The 24,267-nt window shown below is 39.4% G+C and overlaps 1 protein-coding gene across 1 annotated transcript in view; it reads right to left on the reverse strand.

Annotated features, from left to right (window-relative positions):
• Positions 1 to 24,267, reverse strand: part of FBXL13 (F-box and leucine rich repeat protein 13) — a 311,775-nt gene that overhangs the window by 286,177 nt on the left and 1,331 nt on the right. Inside the window, 2 exon segments of the mRNA XM_090286732.1 lie at positions 4,439 to 4,529; positions 4,981 to 5,084. Of these exon segments, the coding sequence (XP_090142858.1) occupies positions 4,439 to 4,529; positions 4,981 to 5,084 (195 nt within the window).

Consider the following 24,267-nt stretch of genomic DNA (forward strand, 5'->3'; position numbering starts at 1 on the left):
GAGGCTCAGTTCTGGGCCATTGTTAACAGATGGCTTACAGAATTCACAAAAGAGCAGGAAAAAGATATGAAAGAAGCGAAAAACTTTCATAACAAAAGGAACAAAACCGCATACGAGACAGAAGGAAAGGAAATAAAATCCAGAGTTCATTTCAACAAACTGGAATATGGAGAAGGAACAAGCAGTCAACCAATGCAGAGAGAGGAAATGGGAAGCAACAATGAAAGGATCAGAAACCTCTGGGACAGCTATAAAAGGCCCAACATAAGAATCATTGGTTTGCCAGAGAATGAGGAAGATGAACTAGAACTTGAAAAATTGAGTGAAAATATAATAAAGGAGAACTTCCCAGACTTGGGGAAGGGAATAGACTTGCAGGTCCAGGAAGCAAGGAGAGTTCCCAAGAGACTGGACCCAGGGAGAACCACTCCAAGACACATTATAATCAAAATGTCAAAAGTTAAAGATAAAGAGAGAATCTTAAAAGCAGCAAGAGAGAAGAAAAGAATTATGTACAAAGGGGTCCCAATTAGACTATCAGCTGACTTCTCAAGGGAAACCCTACAGGCAAGAAGAGACTGGCAAGAAATATTCAAAGTAATGAAAATCCAAAACCTACAACCACGAATACTCTACCCAGCGAAATTGTCATTCAGAATAGAAGGACAGAGAAAGTGTTTCCAGGACAAAATAAAACTGAAAGAGTTCATTAGATCCAAACCACTGTTATATGAGATGTTAAAGGGACTGGTTTAAAAAAAAAACAGAAGCTAGGGAGATGAAACAAAGGCAAACTAAATAGGCAACGAGAGTGGAAGAGGAACTGTGGGTACGGGAAGCATATTGGGGGGAGGTCAACAGGGAGGGGGAATGGGGAAAGGGAGGGAGATGATATAGGAATTGGGGATCAAGGTAGGAGGGAATGGAATAGACGGAGAGAGGTTGGGAGGAACTGTATGCACAACTAATGGACATAATCTAAAAGGGGGGGACAACTGGAGGGAGGGGGGCCACCGGGTGGAGGGGAGCAGAGGGAAGGGAAATTGGCACAAATGTAATATTTTAATCAATAAAACACATTAAATCTGAAAAAAAAAAAAAAGTGGGTCAGACTCCTGATGTTATGCACTAGGAACACAATACTGCCTATGCAGTATTCTTGTCACCAAGAGAAAAAAAGGGGGCAAAAAAGAACTCAAATACTGAGTTTGTAGGTCTAACTACAACTTGCAGGAAATAAAAGAAACAGAACAAATGAAATGACACCAGAGGAAACAATAAGAATGTGGGATATTTTACATAACAAATTATATGTTTTCTTTAATATGTAAGTAACAGGGGGAAAATAAGAAAGAAAAATTATTGTAGATTATAAGAGACATTAGATGCATACCAGCCAAGCCACTATGTGGACCGTGGATGGGTTTTGACTTAGAGCCATAAATAAAAAGGCATTTTGGAGACAATTTGGGAAACCTGAATGTGGAATGAATATGAATTTATATATCTGAATATAGTTATCACTAGGGTGTATTCAGAAATTATTGCCAATTTTATTACATAGACAATGGCACTGTGGTACATTCTCTAAAAATCTCACTTCCTATTAGAATCGTCGTCGTCGGCAGCCGTCCGTCTCGAGAGACGATGGTGTAGCTTCTTAAGAGTCTATCTGCACCGCCGAGAATGGTTGTGCAGTCCGACTCGGGAGTGACACGGTATCTGTCTCCTCCCGTGTTGAATCGACATCTTGCGATGTCGCTGCAGTGTCCTCTCCAGTGAAGCTGAAGCTACAGAGCCGCAGAGTGATATGGAGGGTCTGCTGTTGCCCATGCAGCAGACCCCCCCCTCTTCGCAGCTGAAGGGTCCAAGGGAAAGACGGAGTCAATACAGCTTGGCTTCAGGTGCGCCGCAGGAGTTGCCGGTGTTGACTACAACGTCAAACCGCCTTAGGGACTCCGGCTCCGGATTTTCTGTCGGGGTTTACTCCCTTAGCCTTTCCCCTGAAGAGGTATGCCGCAAGGCAGCGGAGGTTTTTTGGAATCAGAGTTTTCCTTCTCTGATGTGCCCTGACTGGAAGATCGAACCAGCGACACTTAGCTCGCAGGCCGACGCTCAATCCACTGAGCCAAACCAGCTATTAGAATACACACTGAAGTATTTACTGGTAAAATAATACAATTCCTGCAATTTGCTTTCCTTCAGCAAAAAAGGGTAAGGGGAAAATAATTAACAAGACTGGCAAAATGTTGGTTTTGAAGCTGTATGGCATTCTCTCTGTTTTTGTGTTATGCTTAAAATTTATCATAATAAAAAGATTTTTTAATGTTATAAATGCCTTTTCTTTCTGCCATTATTGGGCTCATCTGGATATTTCGTTTCCTAAGAAATAAGAATCGAGTCTGCAAAGTTAGTTTTCTCGTTACAATAGTTGATTCTTTCATCTTGGAACACATAGTTAAACTACTGTTATGAGAACATTTCCTAGTTTTCTTCAACTATTTGACTTACAGTTTCCTGTAGTAAATCATCTCTGTTTGCATAAGTAGAAACAAATATGTAATTATAAATAGGCACATACAAGCAGTCCTTGCTGTATACTATACTGTGTAGTGTGAGACCATAAAAATGACTATACGTTGAAACCATGCAAAGCAATATTAATAATCTATGGGAAAAATTATAATTGTGGCCTTTAAAATGCTTCTTCAAAACATTAAAAACTCTCTTACTGGCGGTTATTACTCTATAAAGGGGAAAAAATTTTAAAGGAAAGCTAAAATATTATACACATTGCAAATTAGTGTCATTTCTTTGTTTAAAAAATTTTTTTCAATTTTCACTGAGGTTGAAGGAGAAATGAATATCTGTATACAACCTAGGTTAAGCCATCTAATTAAGCATCCAAGGCACCTGGAGATTTACACTTCGCAAAGTCACATCTATTATCATTCCTATTTTTCCTAACTTATGATATGAAGTGGGCATCTTTCTTAAGCCTTGGTGAATTGTCATACTAAGTTAGGATCAGTTTCCAACGTTTTGTCCTTTGCATTAGCGACATCGTGAAATAGCTCTAAGATTTCCTTTTTAATAAAACTTTATGTTTGAAGTAGCTATGATGTCTGTTGGAATTCTGTGCATTTTTAAAAGATTATCTATAGGCATTTACCTAAACATTGGACACAATCTAATTGCATTTTATAATATTGCTTTCAAAATATTGACAATGAGGTTTACCCCTCTAGATCAGTAGTTTTTTTTTAACAATTTCTGTATCTTATAAGCTAATGGTTTCCCAGCTGTTTTCAGGTGACATTACACTCAATGCAGAACTATCCCAGGGTGTAAGAAGTGAGGATGAAGGATCTAGAATCCCATCCCACAGTCTCCTCCTCAGCTCCTAAGGTCAAACATCTCCAGGAACTTGGTTTACAGATAGCTGCACTCCACAGTCAATCAAAGGTCTGTCTGTGGTTGCTGAAGTCATTAAGGCACCACATGATACAGATAAACACGGATAAGACATGTGTTCTTCCCAGCATATCTGTGCCTCAGAATCATCCCAGGCTTGGCAAAAATATCCTATCCCTCTATTTCTGACTCTGCTGCAGACCACTGATTAAGATCCAGTGTTACTCTCCACCCACCCTTCTAAAGGATGTTTCAGGGTATTCTTGGCTCTTGGCACCCACCTTGACTGCTGCTTTGGTTCCATTTATCAATGCCCAGCTTCACCATCAACTCCCCAGCCCTGTCTGTGCTGAGACATCAGCCTGGATTCTGGGGGTATCACACATGGTCCCACACATATGATTTGTGTCAGTATTTCTCTCCCCACATGCGTTTTGTTGTTTTAGCTTCTCTTAGATACACAGTCTTTGTTCTAAAAGCATCAATGCCCTGAATTAGTTTCTTGACCTTTTTACAGGATCAAAACCAGCTGTTGGGGCTGGTTGTTCCTTTCATTAACCATTGCCCTTGCTTTTAACTTAGATATCATTAATGTTTGGGTCATATCTTTATGAGCATAATTCCTAGGCAGATGGCAGAGAGAATGAAAGGGATGGAATACAGAAGGAAGCAGATTAGAAAGGAAAGAAAATATCCTTTATGCTATTTTTATCATTATAAAGATGCAAGAGAAGACAGGAAGGGGGATAAGGGAAATTTAATATAAAGATTTTATCAGAAGGAAGAAGAAAAATGCCTGTCTCAATGCTTCTTGGGAATTTGGGGGATTACTATGAGTGTGGCTGTATGTGTGTGTGTGTGTGTGTGTGTGTGTGTGTGTGTGTGATGTACTGTCACTTCTGGGAGTGCCCCCAACTGCAAAATCAGTCTGATCTCACACTGCTCATAATATCTGAACTGTACTTGAGAACTTCCGCCAAAACTTAAAAAATATTTTTTAGAATGCTTGATTACTAATACTTACCAGCTGATCATCCAATCCAAAAAGGTGTTCCAAATAAGTTTCAGATAATCTCCGAATTTTGGGTTTCATTGCTGGATCAATGCACATATCCCTTTAATAAAATCATAAAACAGTTAAAAATTAATTTCATTTTATAGTAGTTAGCTCCATAAATAAATCACCGTTTCTTTGGGTGGAGTGTAAGGGAGGGGAAGGAAGAGCCTTATCTTCTTGGGAGAAGCATGTCAGAGTCACCAGAAGAACTTTTTCAAACTACCCCCCTCAAGATTTTGCTGTGCTCCCCAAGAAGGCATGCCTCCCTTTCCTCATCCCCAACTTGAAATAACCTGCCCTAGAGCACATAGTATTGGTGAACACCCTATAAATATTTCTCAAGTTGAGAACCAGTAGCAAATTGTTCCTATCAAAGTCTTACTGACTTAAAAGCAGGTGGAGGGATTTTAACAATCTTGGATTGGAAGCATTCATTAGCAAGACCTTTTTGATACTATACAATAAGCATTTTACCTTCAAAATATCTCACAAATCAAAACAATACTCACCATAGAAGACTTCCAAGGCCATTTTTCATTATAGTGATGATCATTTTCTCTAAGTACCTCAGCGGATCCTGAGGACAGGTAACAAGCAGACCGCACAACAGAACCTGGGGAAGTAAATGGAGTCAGTGTTTCTGGATCTGCATGGTCTCACTGAGCAACAGGTGGACCTCCGGCACTATTACAGAGTCAAATAATATGATGATTTTACGTATACATACTTTATAGATATCCCTGTATATTTATTCAGTGTTAATATTGTACTAAAGTCAAATCCAAATGCAGTTTACCTTTACTCCTTTAAAAAAAAATTTGTTACAAATGACACAAGAAAGAGTCCCTGAACAGCGTTTGGCATTAAGTGAGGAGTACTTTATAGTCAAATTGAAGACATCATTGTAATCCTTCAGATCAGTGGTTTCTACTCTTTTTAATTATGAGGAACTCCTTTTTAAAGTCAAAAATCTTCAGATTCAACCACAAAAGTGATTTAAAAAATCCACCATCAAAATCTAATGTGAAGTTTGGTCAATATGGCAGAATAAGTAAATACGGTACTCCAAACCTCCAACAACCACATCAAAATCACAACCAAACTATAGAACAGCCAGCATTTGGAACCACCTGAAATCTACCTGAACAGAAATTCTATAACTAGGGAGATAAGAAACCCCGTGGAGACTGGTAGGAGGGTCATAGAGCAGAATCAGCTGGTCCCACACCCAGGTGTGGCATTTAAAAATCAAAGGGGGAGAAGGTGGCAGAAGAGTGAGGGGAGGTTGCACTATCAGGCTCCCAAGACCCATTTGTAGTTTGGACTAATTGCAGACAGAACATCTCAGTGAGCAGCTAGACACTGGCAGGAGTCAAGCCTTGGCAATGCTGGATTGGAGAAAAACCATCTGGTAACAACCTGTTTAGTTGAAAACAACCTGTTTAGAGAAAAACAACCTGTTTAGAGGAAAAAGGGACAAGACGGGATTTCTGACTGGGGTGGCTACTCTAGCTGCGGCTGGAAGTACACAAAGTCTTTTTGGTGACCACAGGCTTCCCCAGAGAGGAATCGGGAGGAGAGCGGATCTCTGCCCGCTGGCAGAGACAGGACTCGACCAGGTGGCATTGGGACTGAAAGACAAGAAACAGCATACTGCTGTGCATGTGAGAACATGATTTTCCTTTATATATTTCTCTTGTGAACTGCGAAGAGGGGTGGAAAGTTTGGGGGTGATAGGACATTCTTGAGGAGCGCAGGAGCAGAAGTGTGCTAGTCCACTCCCCACCCCTCCTCTTGGGTCTCGCGGGTGCGCATAGGGAAGTGCCCTCATTTACTGGCCCAGGTGCGTGGGGCCACGCATCCAGGTGCCCCTCGGACACGCCCCAACAGACATAAGATCAGTGCCCCAACAGGTGCAGGGAGGGCCCACTGAACACGCAGAAGACCGTGCACAGACACCCCTGGCCAGCTCCAGTGGGCGCCAGGCTGGAGCGCAGACCACTTGCTCAGGCTCTGATCGTGCCCGCCCAGGCAGGTGCGGGCAGCTGCGGAGCAGGATCAGTGGGCAGCAGCGACTCACAGATGCTCACTTTCACTGTACACAAGTGTCCGGGGCTCCGCCCTAAGAGGCGAGAGACCAACTCCGGGAGCGCGGCTCAGCAGGCCTGAGACTAGCGCTCGGGTCGCCTTGCACGCGTATGGGTGCTCACGCAAAAGCACCTCGGCCAGCTGCAACCCAAATGCTCACTTCCACTGTGCACAAGTGTCAGGGGCCCTGCCCTAAGAGGCGAGAAACCAACTCCCAGAATGCAGCTCGGCAGGCCTGAGGTAAGCTCTCGGGCCGCCTTGCGCGCACAGGGGTGTGAGCGCAAAAGCACCTCGGCTGGCTCCAACAGGCGCCAAATGAATGCGCTGTGCCGGCCACCGCAGGCACACACTGCTGCTGCAAGGAACAGGAACCTCTGACCCACCTCATTAGACCAGCTGTGGATGCTGCAAAAGAAGACAACACACAAAGGCTGAACTGAGTAAAAACATTCCTTTTATATACTTTTAAAATTTCTATTTCTATCTTAGTTTTTATATTTGTATTTTATTTTACTTTAATTTTTTTTCATTTCTTATTTTTAATTCTAAATTTAATTTTAATTATAATTCTTACTTTTATTTTTTCTTTCCTAAGGGGGGGAAAAAAAACAACTATATCTAATTTGTTTCATACAATCTCTCCTTCTCATCCTTCCTCTTTAACTGTTGTTTATTTGTTTGTGGGTCTAGTTTAGCCTCCCTTTCACTCTAAATAAATAGAATATAACTACTATATAAATCCATACTATACAATCCTACTTTCTTACTATATTATGCATTCTTCCCTCCTTTTCTTCTACTGTTATTAACATACAATGTAAATATTACCTACTGTCTTGCATAGTCTCAACTATTATTAATCTATCATCCTCTCTCTCAAAAATTATATATTCCTCCCTAAAAACAACTCTGATCTATTCTTCCTATAGTATAAAAGCTCTAATCTGTCTACATTTATATTAATACTGGCTCCTTGGCTGACAATAGAAAGATAGAGGGTGGGGGATATTTTTGAGGGTGTGGGTCTCCTGCCTGGGCTGTGTGTTTATGATTTAACAGCATCTCCACAAAAGAACTCAAGACAAAGTGGATAGAGTGACTCTCGATCAACTAGCCAGAAGAAAAATCCTACCAAAGAGCATCTGAAATATAACCAGACAGCATAAACAAATGACATAAAGGGTACACCAAGAACATCAGGCTCAGGAGATCAAAGAGACTGCACCACTGAAACCTCCAGATCTCCTATAAAGAATCTCATACCACAAAGGTGGGAAGTCAAAGCAGACAAATCCAAAAAACAAAAACAAACAGGAAGAATCCAACATGGTAAGACGCAGAAACAACCTCTCAATGAAAAGAAAAGAGAAATCCCCAGAAAGAGAGGTAGATGGAATAGACATAACCCAAATGTCAGACATGGAATTCAAAACAATGGTGGTAAAGAAGCTCAATATACTTGACAACCTCAAAAACAACTATGAAAACCTCCAAGAAAGTTACCAACAGCTCCAAGAAAATTACAGGGAACTTGCAGAGAACTACATCAGCATAACAAAAGACAAAGAAACTATTAACAAGAATCAGGAAGAAATGAAGAATTCAATCTCTGAACTGAAAAACACAGTAGAATCCATCAAAAGCAGACTAAACGAAGCAGAGGATCGGATTAGTGAGTTAGAAGATAATGCAGAAAAAAATTCCCAGACGATACAGCAAAATGAAAAAAGATTGAAAAAGTACAAAGAAGAGGTAAGGGAATTACAGGATAGCATAAGGAAAAACAATATCAGAAACATTGAAATTAAAGAGGAATCAGAAGAACAAGGAATAGAAAAACTGATAGCAGAAATAGTGACAGAAAATTTTCCCAAGCTGATGAGAGAAAAAGTTATGCAAGTTTAGGAAGCACAGAGAGTCCCAATGAAGAGTAAACCCAAAAAACCCACTCCAAGTCACATCATAATTAAATTGGCAACATTCAAAGACAAAGAGAGGATCCTGAAAGCAGCAAGAGAAAAACAGCAAATAACATACAAGGGAGCTCCGGTAACGCTATCGACCGATTTCTCAACAGAAACACTACAAGCCAGAAGGGAATGGTCAAAGGTATTTCAAGCAATGAAAAACAAAGGCCTACAACCAAGAATACTCTATCCAGCAAGGCTCACATTCAAAATGGAAGGTGAAATAAGGAGTTTCTCAGACAAAAGAAGACTAAAAGAATACATCTCCACAAAACCAGCATTGCAAGAGATGCTAAAGGGAATGTTCTAAGAAAAAAGAAGAAGAAGGAAAAAAAAAAAAGAGTAGAGGAACAGAGGTACAAAGGGAAATGAATGAATACATGTCAATAATGACCTTAAATGTAAATGGATTAAATGCCTCAATTAAAAGACATAGGGTAATGGAATGGATAAGAAAACAGGACCCACATATTTGCTGTCTACAAGAAACACACCTCAAACCAAAAGATTTACACTGACTGAAAGTAAAGGGATATAAAAAAATATTCTAAGCAAACAGACATGAAAAAAAAGCTGGGGTAGCGGTCCTCATATCAGACAAAACGGAGTTCAAAGCAAGGGCAATAAAAAGAGACAAAGGACATTTCATAATGCTTAAAGGAACGATTCATCAAGAAGATATAACACTGATAAACATATATGCACCCAACATAGGAGCACCCAAATACATAAAGCAAATACTAGAAGACCACAAGAAGGATATTAACAACAACACACTCATAGTAGGGGACTTCAACACTCCATTATCAACAATAGACAGATCATCCAAGCAAAGAAACACCAAGGATATACGGGCATTGAACAACACACTAAACCACATGGACTTAACTGATATATATAGAACTTTTCACCCCAAAGAAGCAAAATATAAATTCTTTTCAAAGGCACATGGGACATTTTCAAAGATAGAGCACATAATAGGACACAAAACAAGCCTCAACAAATTCAAGAAAATTGAAATCATATCAAGCATCTTTTCAGACCACAATGCCTTGAAACTAAAAATCAACCTCAGGGAAAAAAAATCAAAGACACCCAAACTCATGGAGAATGAATAACACGCTCTTAAATAACGAATGGGTTAACAATGACATCAAAGAGGAAATCAAGAAATTTCTAGAAACTAATGACAATGAACACACAACAGCCCAAAACCTATGGGACACAGCAAAAGCAGTCCTAAGGGGGAAGTTCATAGCAATACAGGCATATCTGAAAAGGCTAGAAGAATCTCAAGTAAAAAACCTAACCATAAAGCTACAAGAACTAGAACAGCAACAACAAACAAAGCCTAGGGCAAAAAGAAGAAAGAAAATCATCAAGATCAAAGCAGAATTAAACAACATAGAAACGAAACAAACAATCCAAAAAATCAACAAAACTAGGAGCTGGTTCTTTGAAAAAATAAACAAAATTGACAAGCCTCTAGCCAGGCTCATTAAGAAAAAAAGAGAGAAGACCCAAATAAACAAAATCAGAAGTGAAAGAGGAGAAATCACGACTGATACATCAGAAATACAAACAATTATAAGAAATTACTACAAACAACTATATGGCAAGAAATTTGACAACTTAGTAGAAATGGACAGATTTCTAGAAACATATAACCTTCCAAAACTGAATCAAGAAGAAGTAGAAAGTCTCAACAGACCAATAACAAAGAAGGAAATTGAAACAGTAATCCAAAATCTCCCTGCACACAAAAGCCCTGGACCGGATGGCTTCATAGGCTAATTTTACAAAACATTTAGGGAAGAACTAACTCCTACCCTCCTAAAACTATTCCAGAAAATCCAAGAAGAGGGAAAAATCCCAAACTCTTTCTATGAAGCCAGTATTACCCTAATCCCAAAACCAGGTCAGGACACAGCAAAGAAAGAAAACTACACGCCAATATCACTGATGAACATAGATGCTAAAATCCTCAATAAAACTTTGGCAAACAGGATCCAACAATACATCAAAAAGATCATACACCATGATCAAGTGGGATTCATTCCAGGGATGCAAGGATGGTTTAATATTCGCAAATCAATAAATATAATACATCACCTAAACAAAATGAAAGACAAAAATCACATGATCATATCAATAGATGCAGAAAAAGCATTTGATAAAGTACAACACCCATTTATGTTGAAAACACTCAGCAAAATGGGAATAGAGGGAGAATACCTTAACATCATTAAGGCTATATATGAGAAGCCTGAAGCCAACATCATAATCAATGGACAAAAACTGAAAACATTCCCCCTGAAATCAGGAACTAGACAAGGCTGTCCACTCTCCCCACTTCTATTCAACATAGTGTTGGAAGTCCTAGCCACAGGAATCAGACAAGACAAAGAAATAAAAGGCATCCAAATTGGGAAAGAAGAAGTAAAACTATCACTATTTGTAGACGACATGATAGTATACCTAGAAAACCCTATAAACTCCACTAAAAGACTACTTGATATAATAAGTGAATTTGGCAAAATAGCAGGGTACAAAATAAATATACAGAAATCTAAAGCATTTCTGTACACCAACAATAAAATCTCAGAGACAGAAGCAAAAAAGAAAATACCATTTACTATAGCAACAAGAAAAATAAAGTACCTAGGAATAAACTTAACCAAAGAGATAAAAGACCTGCACACTGAAAATTATGCAACATTGAAGAAAGAAATTAAGGAAGATACAAATAAATGGAGGCAAATACCATGTTCTTGGATGGGAAGAATCAACATCATGAAAATGGCCATACTACCCAAAGCAATTGACATATTCAATGCAATCCCTATTAAAATACCAATGACATATTTCACTGACCTAGAACAAATCCTCCAAAAATTCATATGGAACCAAAAAAGACCCCGAATAGCAAAAGCAATCTTGAAACAGAAGAACACAACAGGAGGAATCACGATACCAGACATCAAACAATACTACAATGCCACTGTGATCAAAACAGTCTGGTACTGGCATAAGAACAGACATATAGATCAGTGGAACAGAATTGAAAGCCCAGAAATAAACCCAGGCCTCTATGGTCAACTAATCTTTGATAAAGGAGGAAGGAACATAAAATGGAGTGAGAAGAGCCTCTTTAACAAGTGGTGCTGGGAGAACTGGACAGGGATATGCAAAAAAATGAAACTAGACCACCAACTTACACCACACACGAGAATAAACTCAAGATGGATTAAAGACTTAAATGTAAGCCGTGATATCATAAAAGTCCTAGATGAAACTTAGGCAGGAAAATTTTAGATATCACACGTAACAATATCTTCATGGATACATCTCCTATGGCAAGAGAAATAAAGGAAAAAATAAACAAATGGGACTACATCAAACTAAAAAGATTCTGCTCAGCAAAAGAAAACATCAGCGAGATGAAAAGGAAACCAACCATATGGGAGAACATATTTGCTAATGATATCAGAGACAGGGGACTGATCTCCAAAATATATAAAGAGCTTATATGACTCAACATCAAGAAAACAAACAACCCAATTAAAAAATGGGCAAAGGACCTGAACAAACACTTCTCCGAAGAGGACATACAGAAGGTCCATAGGCACATGAAAAAATGCTCAACATCATTGGCCATCAGAGAGATGCAAGTAAAAACCACAATGAGATACCACCTCACGCCTGTCAGAATGGCTATCATCAACAAATCAACAAACAACAAGTGCTGGCGAGGATGTGGAGAAACAGGAACCCTACTGCACTGTTGGTGGGAATGCAGACTGGTGCAGCCACTATGGAAAACAGTATGGAATTCCCTCAAAAAACTAGAAATGGAACTGCCTTTTGAACCAGAGATCCCACTGCTAGGATTATACCTGAAAAATCCTAAAACACTAATTCAAAAAACGTATGCACCCCTATGTTCATAGCAGCACTCTCTACAATAGCTAAGTGCTGGAAACAGCCTAAATGCACATCTGTAGATGAGTGGAGTCCCTGGCTGGTTTGGCTCAGTGGTTTGAGCGTCGGCCTGCGAGCTAAGTGTCGCTGGTTCGATCTTCCAGTCAGGGCACATCAGAGAAGGAAAACTCTGATTCCAAAAAACCTCCGCTGCCTTGCGGCATACCTCTTCAGGGGAAAGGCTAAGGGAGTAAACCCCGACAGAAAATCCGGAGCCGGAGTCCCTAAGGCGGTTTGACGTTGTAGTCAACACCGGCAACTCCTGCGGCGCACCTGAAGCCAAGCTGTATTGACTCCATCTTTCCCTTGGACCCTTCAGCTGCGAAGAGAGGGGGTTCTGCTGCATGGGCAACAGCAGACCCTCCATATCACCCTGCCCAGGCTTTGTAGCTTCACTGGAGAGGACACTCCAGCGTCATCGCAAGATGTCGATTCAACACGGGAGGAGACAGATACCGTGTCACTCCCGAGTTGGACTGCACAGCCATTCTCGGCGGTGCAGATAGACTCTTAAGAAGCTACACCATCGTCTCTCGAGACGGACGGCTGCCGATTAGATGAGTGGATCAAAAAACTGTGGTACATTTACATAATGGAATACTATGCAGCAGAAAGAAAGTAGGAACTCCTGCCATTTGCGACAACATGGATGGAACGAGAGAGAATTATGCTTAGTGAAATAAGCCAGGCAAAGAAAGAAAAATACCATATGATATCACCTAATACAGGAGACTAAGGAACAACACAAACAAACGAACTAAATAGGACAAAGAGCAGGAAAGCAGTCAATAGGGGGGAGGGGGGAGGGAGAGAAGGGGGATAAGTAAGGGAAGGGTTTAGTCAAGGAACGTGTATAAATGACTCATGGACATGGACAATGGGGAGGGATATGATTGTGGGAGAAGGGGTGGGCAGGGCGGGGGAGAGCAATGGGGGAAAAATGGCACAACTGTAATTGAAAAACCAATAAATAAATAAATAAATAAATAAATAAATAAATAAATAAAAATCAAAGGGGTATCTTGGCTGCAGAGGTTCCCCTTGAGAAGTAAGGGGTGCCATCCCCACACCAGGACCCCCAGCCCAGGGTTTCAGTGGCAGAAAGGGAAGTCCCACAACTTCTGGCTCTGAAAACCAGTTGAGATTGTGGCTGACTGTGACAGAGGGCTTCTGGAGTCCCAGACTTTCCCCTTAAAGGTTCCACATGTAAAGCACAGTATACAGAATATAGTCAATAATATTGTAATAACCATATGTGGCGTCAGATGGGTACTAGATTTATTGGGATAATCACTTCATAAGTTATATAAATGTCTAATCATGAGGTTGTTCACCTGAATTAATATAATATTTATGTCAACTATAATTTAAAATTTTAAAAATATTTTTTAAATCTGTGAATTCAAGAAGTCTTCTTGAAATATATTTGTAGTTTACCAATTCACAACACCTACAGAGTATATACTTGAAAAATTGTAGCATGGTTCACATGGGTGGGAAACAAATGGTTTACTGGATCTAAGAAATTGTTTAAAGCACATTGTGAAACTCAGAAAGCAGGTGCAGTTATATTGAGGTTCTCCCCAAAGAAGAAGCTTTGGTAAGAGTACAGAATTATTTTGTATATTTTCCCATTTGAGACAGAGAAAAAAATTATAGCACACATCCCACATAAACTACCTGGAATCCTCCTTAGACATTTCTCTTTGCCTTTAGGTTCACTATCTACTATGAAGCAGAGTGATGGGCTTTCTTTGGCCCTTCTTTCACTTACAGCCTATTATTTCTGGCTTTTTTTCTACTCCTCTCCCACTCATAAACAAAATAATTCCACCCTTGAGTTGTGCACAGTTCTTCCCTCCATGAGCCAAGTGTCAGCAGATCCTGAGGCTCTCAGCTGTTCTTATAGCATTTCTCCAAAAAGAAGAGGATAATTTCTCCTGACTGAACCCTATACAACACATTTCCTGCTTTGCAATAGCGTCCCCCTCTTAGTGTGCATCCTGTAGGCTGAAAATTCAGTCCTTAAGACTATGACAAAATAGTAAGACCTAGAAGTCTCTCTCTCTCCAACTCCGCTTCCTGACCTAGCCCCATCACTGCTCACAGTGAGCACTTGGCCCTCCGCAGACTGACTCCCTTCTCCCCCAAACCTAGAAAATATACTTGCACGGGAAATCAGAGGTTCTTATCACAGATGTAAGCTGGATTTGCATAGTCTTCTAATACCAAAGAGCTGAAGTCTTCTGTTACATGGAGGCCAGACTTCAGACAGTTCCCTGAACAGCTCTAATAAAAGGTCATATGCTCTCATGCACTTGTGTGCCTGGGTCCCCAGAGCACTGAGTGTCTGTACTCCCTACTCCATGTCCCCTCCTGTTCTGGCACCTTGAGGAAGGACATCTGCATCAGAATCACCTGGGGAGTGATTTGTTCTCTGAGGATGGGGCCTAGGAACCTATATTTTTATTAGATTCAGGGTCATTACACCTACATATACTCTAAAGTCTGAGAACTAGTACCTTCATGGAATTCACCTTTAAGGTGACTTTTTAAGAAAGTTGGAATCTGATTAATGAATGTGAGAAATTGCTTATTTCTTTATATTTTCAAGTTCCCGAGATCAAAAAACATCATTTCCTGAAAACCTAACTTGCAGAAATCAATTCAGGTTGAAAGGAATGCTAATAAAAGCATATGGAACTAGCATAGTTTAAATGTTCACTTTTTACATAAGAAATCTCACTGTTCATACTTTCACACTAGACATAATAAAATAGTCTCAGGTTTTACATATTATTGTGTGAACTGTGCATCACTACATGCCAATAAGAAAGTATACTTAGTGAATTAGTAACTTTTTGTTCTGCTTATTGAAAATAAAAATTACAAAACCATTAACTTGGTCTTCAAAAGCAGAGGTGAAATATGCAAACATTCCCACAAGATAAATGTTTGACTCTCAGAAACATTAATCAGGGCTTTATTATTGCTTGCTTTCTTAGTAAAAACTTACGCAATCAAGGATAAAAAAAGGCCATGACTTAATTATCCAGACTGACTTTATCAAGCTTATAAATTCATAAAACAATTGTGCAATCCTCAACTTTCTTTTGGCTCTGCCTCCCTAATCTTGGTCCCTAATATTTTTCAAATATACTGAAAGATGTCTGGGTACAGATGACAAATGTGGGTTAATCCAGGACATTTTTACACCTTTTTACTGCTCCCCACCTTTCATGGAGCAAGATAATGCAATGGGTAAACTCCACTTAGTTTAAATCCCAGATCTGTAATCTTCTATGACAAATTACTTCTCTATTTCTCTGTTTCCTTAACTATACATGAGATAATGAAGGTGCATATTCCATATAACTATAATGAAAATTAAATGAATTAATATATGTAAAGTACTTTAAATAGTGTCTAGCACAAAATAAGTACTCAATAGACAATAATGATAGCAAGCCATCATCACTATTTTTAACCAATCCATTGCTAATTATCACTGCCATTAGAGGGAAAGACTTGGACAAAGAGAAAATAAAATAAAAAACATTCCCTTGCACCATTCTGAGGTCAGGGTAATGACAGAGAGAGACTGACTTTATACAAAACCTAATGGAAGATATTAGGGAAAATCCATTTGGGGGGAAAGGATTGGGAGAGAGAACTTGATAGAACAAGTTTTAAATATAAACAGCAAGATAGTACCTCTCCATTAGAACTATGGGTAGACATGAGACACTTACAAGGACAAGCCTTGTTCATCTTTTAAGATACTCAGATAAACACAGTGAAATATCCTAAGGCCCAAACAGCATTACAGAGAATAACTGCTCCATGAGTGTAGAGCTCAAAGTGATCACCAAATACTTGTGGACTCTTAGCAGTTGGAAAACCTCCAAGTGGAAGGGCAAAGGCTTGGGGCTCAGACCAGTCTGGCTGGAGTAAAGGATTAATGCACAAAATAAGCAGACAGAACCGCTCTTTTTAAGAGCCAGAATTCTATATGGCAGAATTCTATATCAGGACCTGGGACTGGGTCCTCCTCTAGACCCAACAGGCCAGTCATAATCACACCCCAGCAAGATCAATCACATAGCCAAAGTTCACAGATGACCACACCTCAGAGAGTCATAGTTGAGTTTGTTTCAAGATCCCACTAGGATGACCTTGACTATTAGAGGGTATAGTCTTGCTTCTGGATTTCACAGGTGAAAGCAGAGAAGGGCTTGGTGATTCACAGAGCCAGGGGTTTTTGAAACTACAAGCCCAGGGTTCTTCCCTTACTATAACATGCACACATGGAAAAATATGCATGTGTATCTTACTTCAGAACTTGAAGGGTGTTTTGTATGTTATCTATCTAGATATATTTTATTCATATGCAAATCCAGAAATACAATCTTCTTTTAAATAGATAGTACACTCATCAACATATACAAGGAGGGGACCCCCCTCAAAATGGAATTATCTCCTGGAAGGCAGGTCCCTTGTAGTACAGGCTTCCCCCACTATGTGACTGTTCTAGGAACCCATCTGTATCAGTTGTGAGAGGCTACATTTGGCTTCAGTAAAAGTTTTTTGAAGACTCTTTCAACATATTTGTCCATGTTATGATGGGTAATTTATGAGTACACCTGCCCATACTGCACTGAGGGTTCTGCAGTTTTTGACCAAAACTGGCATGATTCCCATGCTCCACACTCCTTATTCACTGGATCTTGCCCTGACCAACTTTTCTTTTGTTTCCCTGGATGGAAAAAGTCTTCAAAGGAAAATATTTTGCCAGTGTGGAAGAAGTAAAACAAAAAACAGCAGAAACACCAAAAGGCATCAAAATCAACAAGTTCAAAAACTGAGCAGTGGACAAACATCTTGGTAGGTGTATTGCATCAAATGGAGAGTATTCTGAAGGTGACTGAAGTTTAAACATATAAGAATAAATACACACTTTTTTATAAATAAATTCCAAGTTGTTTTGGGTCTCCCCTCATAGTTTGCACCTTGTTTGCATTTTTTTTAGATGAGAATGCATTTTTAAAATGTAATGTTAGACTTCTCCAAGGAGGACATACAGATAGCAAATAGAGATATGAAAAGATGCTCAACATCACTAATCATTAGAGAAATGCAAATTAAAACCACAATGAGATACCATCTCACACCTGTCAGAATGGCCATCATCAATAAATCAATAAACAGCAAGTGCTGGCGAGGATGGGGAGAAAGAGGAACCCTAGTGCACTGTTGGTGGGAATGCAGACTGGTGAAGTCACTGTGGAAAGCAGAATGGAGATACCTCAAAAAAATTAAAAATGGGTCTGCCTTTTGACCCAGCAATCCCACTCTGGGAATATATCCAAAAGAACCCAAAACACTAATTTGAAAGAACAAAAGCACCCCTATGTTCATTGCAGCATTATTTACAATCACCAAGATATGAAAACAATTCAAGTGTCCATGAGTGGATAAAAAACTATGGGACATTTACACATTGTAATACTACTTGGCCATACTAAAGAATAAAATTTAATCCTTTGTGACAGTATGGATGGACCTGGAGAACATTACGCTAAAGGAAAAAAGCCAGTCAGAGAAAGACAAATACCATATAATTTCACTCATATGTGGAATCTAATAAACAAACTGAACTAACAAGGAAAATGGGGACAGACTTGTAGATGGAGAGATGGGGGAGGTTAGGGGGTGAAGGGATTGAGCAAAAAGGAAGAAGGACTCATGGATATGGAAAATAGACAACAGTGTGGTGATTGCTGGGGGGTGGGGTATAAAGGGACTAAATGGAATTGGAAAAAAATACAAGATCTAAATAAATAAATAATAAAAATACAATGTCAGAATCACAGAAACCCCTTTACTTAGGAACAAGTTTTAGTTCCTAAACACTATACAAATTCTCTTCTACCTCCCTACCCTCCCTAACCCCAAAACAAGTCCAAAGTGATATTTCACAAATGCTTGAAATTCCCATCTGTGGTAGAGATGGAGTTGGAATGCTGTTTTTTTAGGGGAAAGCTTAATTTGTTTCTCTGGAAATTAGTAGGTTAAAAATTTGAAAATAAAGGGGCTTCTGTCTCTTGTCAACATTTAAATAGCAGGCACTAAATTTTTATTTTAGAAACTCTGTAACGAACTATATTGAAGATTATTGAAAGGAGCCAACTGGCTTCAGCCACTCAGAAGGGACCTCAGGGAGAGGAAGCTGGTCCTCAAGGCCAGGACTTGAGGGGTTTTAAGGTAGATTGGACAGGGAGAGTAGGTAGTCTCTATGGGGTGAAAGCAAGATAATCGATTCTGATAGCTGCTGGATTATGACTTGCCCAAAGAGAGGCAGTTACCAGCTGTCTAATCCCTAAATTCATTGTTATTGGAGGAATAATAAATTATATGCTTTTTGGTAGTTGTTTTAAGTATCCCATGGGTTTGCCTCTAGAACTCCATCTATGAATTGGTTGGCTGGGCTGAAAAACAGCAAATATAGCTGCCCTTAGGAGAAGCCACAACCTTCTAGCCCCAAGATCCAGCAAAATGAGTTATTATAACCAGTTCTTTCTCTCCTACATTAGCTAGTGGTCCTTTGGTCATATATTCAGTAATGCCTGATTCTTGCATATATGGCAAATAGTTGCAGCAATTAAGTTCCTAAAAAAACAAAAAAGCCTATAATAGGGTTTGTTATTTAAAAATAAATATTTTTTTAAAACAAAGATTGGAAAATTCATCATAAAAGAAACAGAAAGCATAAAAATTGGATCAAAATCATAAAATATGTATTATTTCTAAAAATAGAAAACTTTGCTTAAAATCATGATTTATAATTTAAATATGCCCTCTGCTGGAAAGATCTAGTTTTGCAAACTCTTTTATTCTTTCCTAGTAAAACCAAAATCTGAGCTAACAATCTGCTGAGCACTTTTTCACTCTCAGATACATTTGCATGAATAGCTGCTTAATCAGTTTGTAGACACTACACCATAATATCTTGTTCATCTTTAGTCCCTGTGAGGAGGGCCTTGTTTGTAGACAATGTGCTGACTTCTGCCAAGTAAAAAAATTGAGGAAGACAGAGGTTTCTAAATATTTTTTATGACCTGCTGCCTGAAATTCTACCAACAGAGCTTCATTGTTTGAGCTCCTATATCAATGATATCTTTTAAAATACAATGTCCCTTGAAATGATTATCTCCAAGGAAGGTGATTTCAATAGTGGTGGGGTAAATATCTCAGAATTTTCAGAAAGAAATGATGAATATAATGAGTGAGGAATAAGAATATACTCAGTTTTCCCACAATTCTATCTAGGTGCAGGTGCTGAGTATCTACATGCAGACATTTTTAAAAACCTTTGAATTTCTAAAATATATTTTTCCTGATTCTTAAAATAACATATTTTATTGACCAAATTCCCATGTTTGACCATTTAGTTAATTTATTTCAAATCTAAAATTAAAGTTTAAAAGAATACTCAACTCCAAGATCAAAAAAAAAATTTTTTTTAAAGGCCATCCTATATTGCTGTTTATACTTTTTGTATAAACAGTACACCTAGGTTGCATGAAAGCCATGCCAAATACTGATGATCTATGAGGGAAAAGACTAGCTTCCTCCAACACTGAGAACATTAACCATCAAGGAAGAGATTATTTCCTGACAGAACCAGGATGATTGATCACAGTGGTTTTTTAAAAAACCCAAACTCATGGGAATCTCCAAATATAATACAGATAAAAACAGAGTTGCTCTTGAATGTTGTAAGATAGATATAAATGGAAGAAGCACAGCTTTCTTCCTCCCAGTGTACTTTCTCTATCTTAAAACCTTGAGATTCTGCTTAAAAGGAAAAGAGAGAAACAAAGAAACAAAGAAAAATAAAGAAATAGAGGAAAGAAACCACTTTTACCAGTATGCACTGTATGCGGTTAACCACTGGCAAGTTTACCTGGAAGCTGAACCAGAGTGAAAGGGTTTTGTGAGGGTGCCACCTGTGACAGACTGGCCCACTGAGGAAGCAGGATGTCCAGAAACCTCAGCTGGGTGAATAGAGAGGCAAAGGGCTCTGGTCCCAGGGAGACCAGACAGGCCTGCAACAAAGCCAGCTACCTGGCTAGCTGCAATGAAAAACTCCCATTTCCCAGAAGTTTCCCATGCTTTTATCCTGTGCTGTCTTTGTTTATTCCTTTCTAATTCTCCATCAATAAGGTTCATTAGATTATCGTATGAGAAAGCAAAAATGGAAGCATTTTTCCTACACTTAGGCCAGCATGTCATTACTTTAATACATGAACATTTTTCTTTCTGATTATAAAACTAGTATATGTTCTATGTAATTTGAAAAATTCAGAAAAATGCTCTCTGGGAACACTTGCTCTTAGAATTGAGCCACCATACTGTGAGGAAGTTCAAACAGCCCATGAAGAGGCCCATATGTTGAAACCAAACCTACTGGTTCACAGTCCTAGCTGAACTCCCAGTCAACACCCAGCACCAACTTGCCAAGCATGTCAGTGGACCATCTTAAAAGTGGATTTTTACCCCATGTTGATCTACCCCAGGTGGTACACATGGGGTAGAGACAAGTCCTTCCTGAAAGACCTTGCTAGAATTTCAGATCATTGAGCAAACTAAATGATTCCTGTTTTTTTAAGCCACTAAATTTTGCAGTTGTATTACATAGCCATTGATAATTGGTACAGCAAGCAAACACAAGGACTATACAGCCAAATCAAACCTCTCATTCCACCCATCCCTAACTACATACATTATGAAAAAAAACACCCAGACATGAATATGTTTTAACTTTTTATTATGGAAAACTTCAAACATATACAAAGCATACAGTGAACCCCTATATTCCTATCACCCAGTTTCAGCAATTATCACCAAATATGATTCTTACATTATTTGCATATCCATCCAGTTTCCTACCTGTTCGCAATTATAATTTTTAGGTAGAATTTGTATGAATTCAAATGCACAAATCTTAGCTGTATCATTTTGACAATGGATATATCCACACCTCAGTCATTTTCCAACTTCCCAGAAATTTCCCTTGTTTCCCTTTCCAGCTACATCTTCTGTATCAGTCAAGGTCCAGGCAGAAGACAGAAATCACACCAGTAATTTAAATAAAGAACATTTATTCTATCCTAACAATTAAATTCTAATGAAGAATTTAATTCAAAGTTATGTTAACAACAATAATTTTAATTAGATATCAGAAAATGATAGACAAACTGGATGAAAAGATGCAGAATTTTAATTGGAATGTATAGAGTATGAAAAAGAATCAAATAGACATTCTAAAACTGAAAAACAAACTGTCTGAAATTAAGAATTTATTTGACGTATTTAACAGCAGACTGGACACAGCATAGAACAGATTTAGTGAGCTCGAAGAAAATCAATAAAAATTATTCAAACTTGAGTACAGAGGGAAAAAAGAAAGTAGAAAAAAACAGAACAGAACAAAAGAAGCATGTAGGACAAAGTTAAAAAAAAAAAAAAAAAAAAGAACAGATTTGTTATTGGAGTCCCAGAAAAAGAATTGGGTAAAAGAAATAGTTGAAAATGACCAAGAACTTTCTAAAACTGATGAAAAATTAATCAACAGATTCAGTAAGCCCAGTGAATCAAGCAGGAATTTTTAAAATCAGCCTCTATTCAAGAGGTTTGTGGGTAAATGATTCTAAGTAAACCACCAGGTTTTATTTAACAGATATATGAAGTAGGGAAGAGGTTAAACATACAGGGAAATCTGTGATGAAAGATTAAGTATTCCAAAACTTGCAGAAGATGGGTTTTAGAAGTGTGAGGCCTGGCAAACTGTGTCAGATGGACAAATGTACAGGGGGATATGAGGCACAAAGGGATTCATCCTGGTAGTCTCTTAGGAGAAGCAGGTAACCAGGTTAAGGAGGGTATGTGGGGCCCCAGAAGACTGCTTTCTTGCACTGGCTGGCAATGTGGTCACAGGGGTGAACGAAGGACTCCTCAAAAGAACATCGACTTAAGCAATGGGGAGCCCTTGTGAGGGCCTCCTTTCTCTGGGGGCAGAGCAATACAGCAAGCTGGTGAGGAAGTGCTCACACTCAGAGAAAAACCAAGGATGCCTTTTACAGCTTTGTAGTGTTATAGCCAAGTGGAGAGCAAGGTGAAGAGAGGCTATCACTTCCCTGATGTTCCCTGACCCTCAGCTCAGCCCACTTCTGCTACCAGCTCCATGGCTAGCCTGGACTGTCATCACTCAGAATGACTCTATCCTGAATCTTAAATACAAATACGTATTCCACGTTCTAACGCCTACCTCCTACTTTTTCAGCTCTTTCACTCAATTACTGTTTCTGTCCCTCTTCACTCACCGCTTAGGAACTTCCACTTTCTACTCACATATTGGTATCATGTCATTTTTTTAAGTATATTTTATTGATTATGCTGCTGTTACGGAAACAGGGGAGTCCAAAAACAAACCCCAGTGTTTTCGGCTGGGAGATAGGCAGCAGGAAGCAGCTTTCAGGATGCCCTTGCATGCCTGGAGCTAGTGGCTGGATACATTGTTGCAAAGATTCCCTTCACTTCCAAAGACTCAGGAAGATGGGAGGGATCTTGGACTGTGGGCTGGTACGGAAGAAGCAGACAGAGCCTATGTAGGGTTCTGTGAATGGTCAGAACTGTTTGCAACACCCACTGCGTGAGAGGACGCAGGGCGAGAGAGGAGGCAGGGAGGAAGAGAGAAGGAGTTGGAGACATTTTTGGGCTGGCTCTGGCTCTAGGAGGCTCTCTCTCTCAGGCTCTCTCTGGTCCTCACGCCCTCACTCTCTGGCTCTTGTGGCCTCCCTCCATCTGGCTTGCAGCAGGGGTCTCCAGGCGGCTTTAAGAAGAGGCTCTTGCCAGACTGCTTTGAGAAGGAGAGGAGATCCATGTGATTTCCAGGAAGAAGGCAGTTTACAAGGAGGCTGAGAATCCAGGCGGTTCTGCATTGAGAGCTGGAGGGCACCACAGCACAGAAAGGACCTCTCCAATCAGAACTGAGTGATTGGCAGCTACTGGTAAAGCTGAACTGTGCCTAGGAAGTAGGGAAACGGTGTTTCTGACTTTCCTAAGACTGACCAGGTCTGGGAGGGGGAGGCAGAACCATGTGTAAATAAACAATTCTTTTTCTTTTCACCAAACTCTGGTATTCAGAGTTATGATTCTGGCGGCGGGCAATCGGACCCCTAACTAAACAGCCCGTGAGTTCTGTTTCAGTCGGAGCAGCCCAGGGGTTCTGTTACACTGCTACAGTTGTCACAATTTCTTATCCCTTTGCTCCCCTCCACCAGTACCCCCTTTCCCTCCAGCAATCCCACCCCCCATAGGTCTCGGTATAATTTCTTATTCTCATTCCCCACTCAATCCTTAAGAGTCCTTGGCCCATCTCTCCAAGCACTCTCAAAAATGTAGTGCCCTCACCATTGCCCTTCCATTCTATATTCCTGGCAAACTCCAATCCTGGGTGAAGTCAACTTGTATTTCTGTACCTACATGTGGCTTACTGGGTGCTACTTGTGAAAAATTACACAATTGGGAAGATGAGTACCATGCTCTACTATTTTCAAACATAATTATATAAAGGTAAAACAAATAAAATAGCTCATAAAAAATTAAAATACAGGTGTATATAGAGGAAAACAATAGTTCTCTAAAACTATCTCCCCAAACATTTGCTGTAGTTTGGCATATGCTCTATGTGTGTAT

Source organism: Furipterus horrens, unplaced genomic scaffold (genome assembly GCF_987537825.1).
Source record: "Furipterus horrens unplaced genomic scaffold, mFurHor1.1.pri manual_scaffold_9, whole genome shotgun sequence".
NCBI classification, from domain to species: domain Eukaryota; kingdom Metazoa; phylum Chordata; class Mammalia; order Chiroptera; family Furipteridae; genus Furipterus; species Furipterus horrens.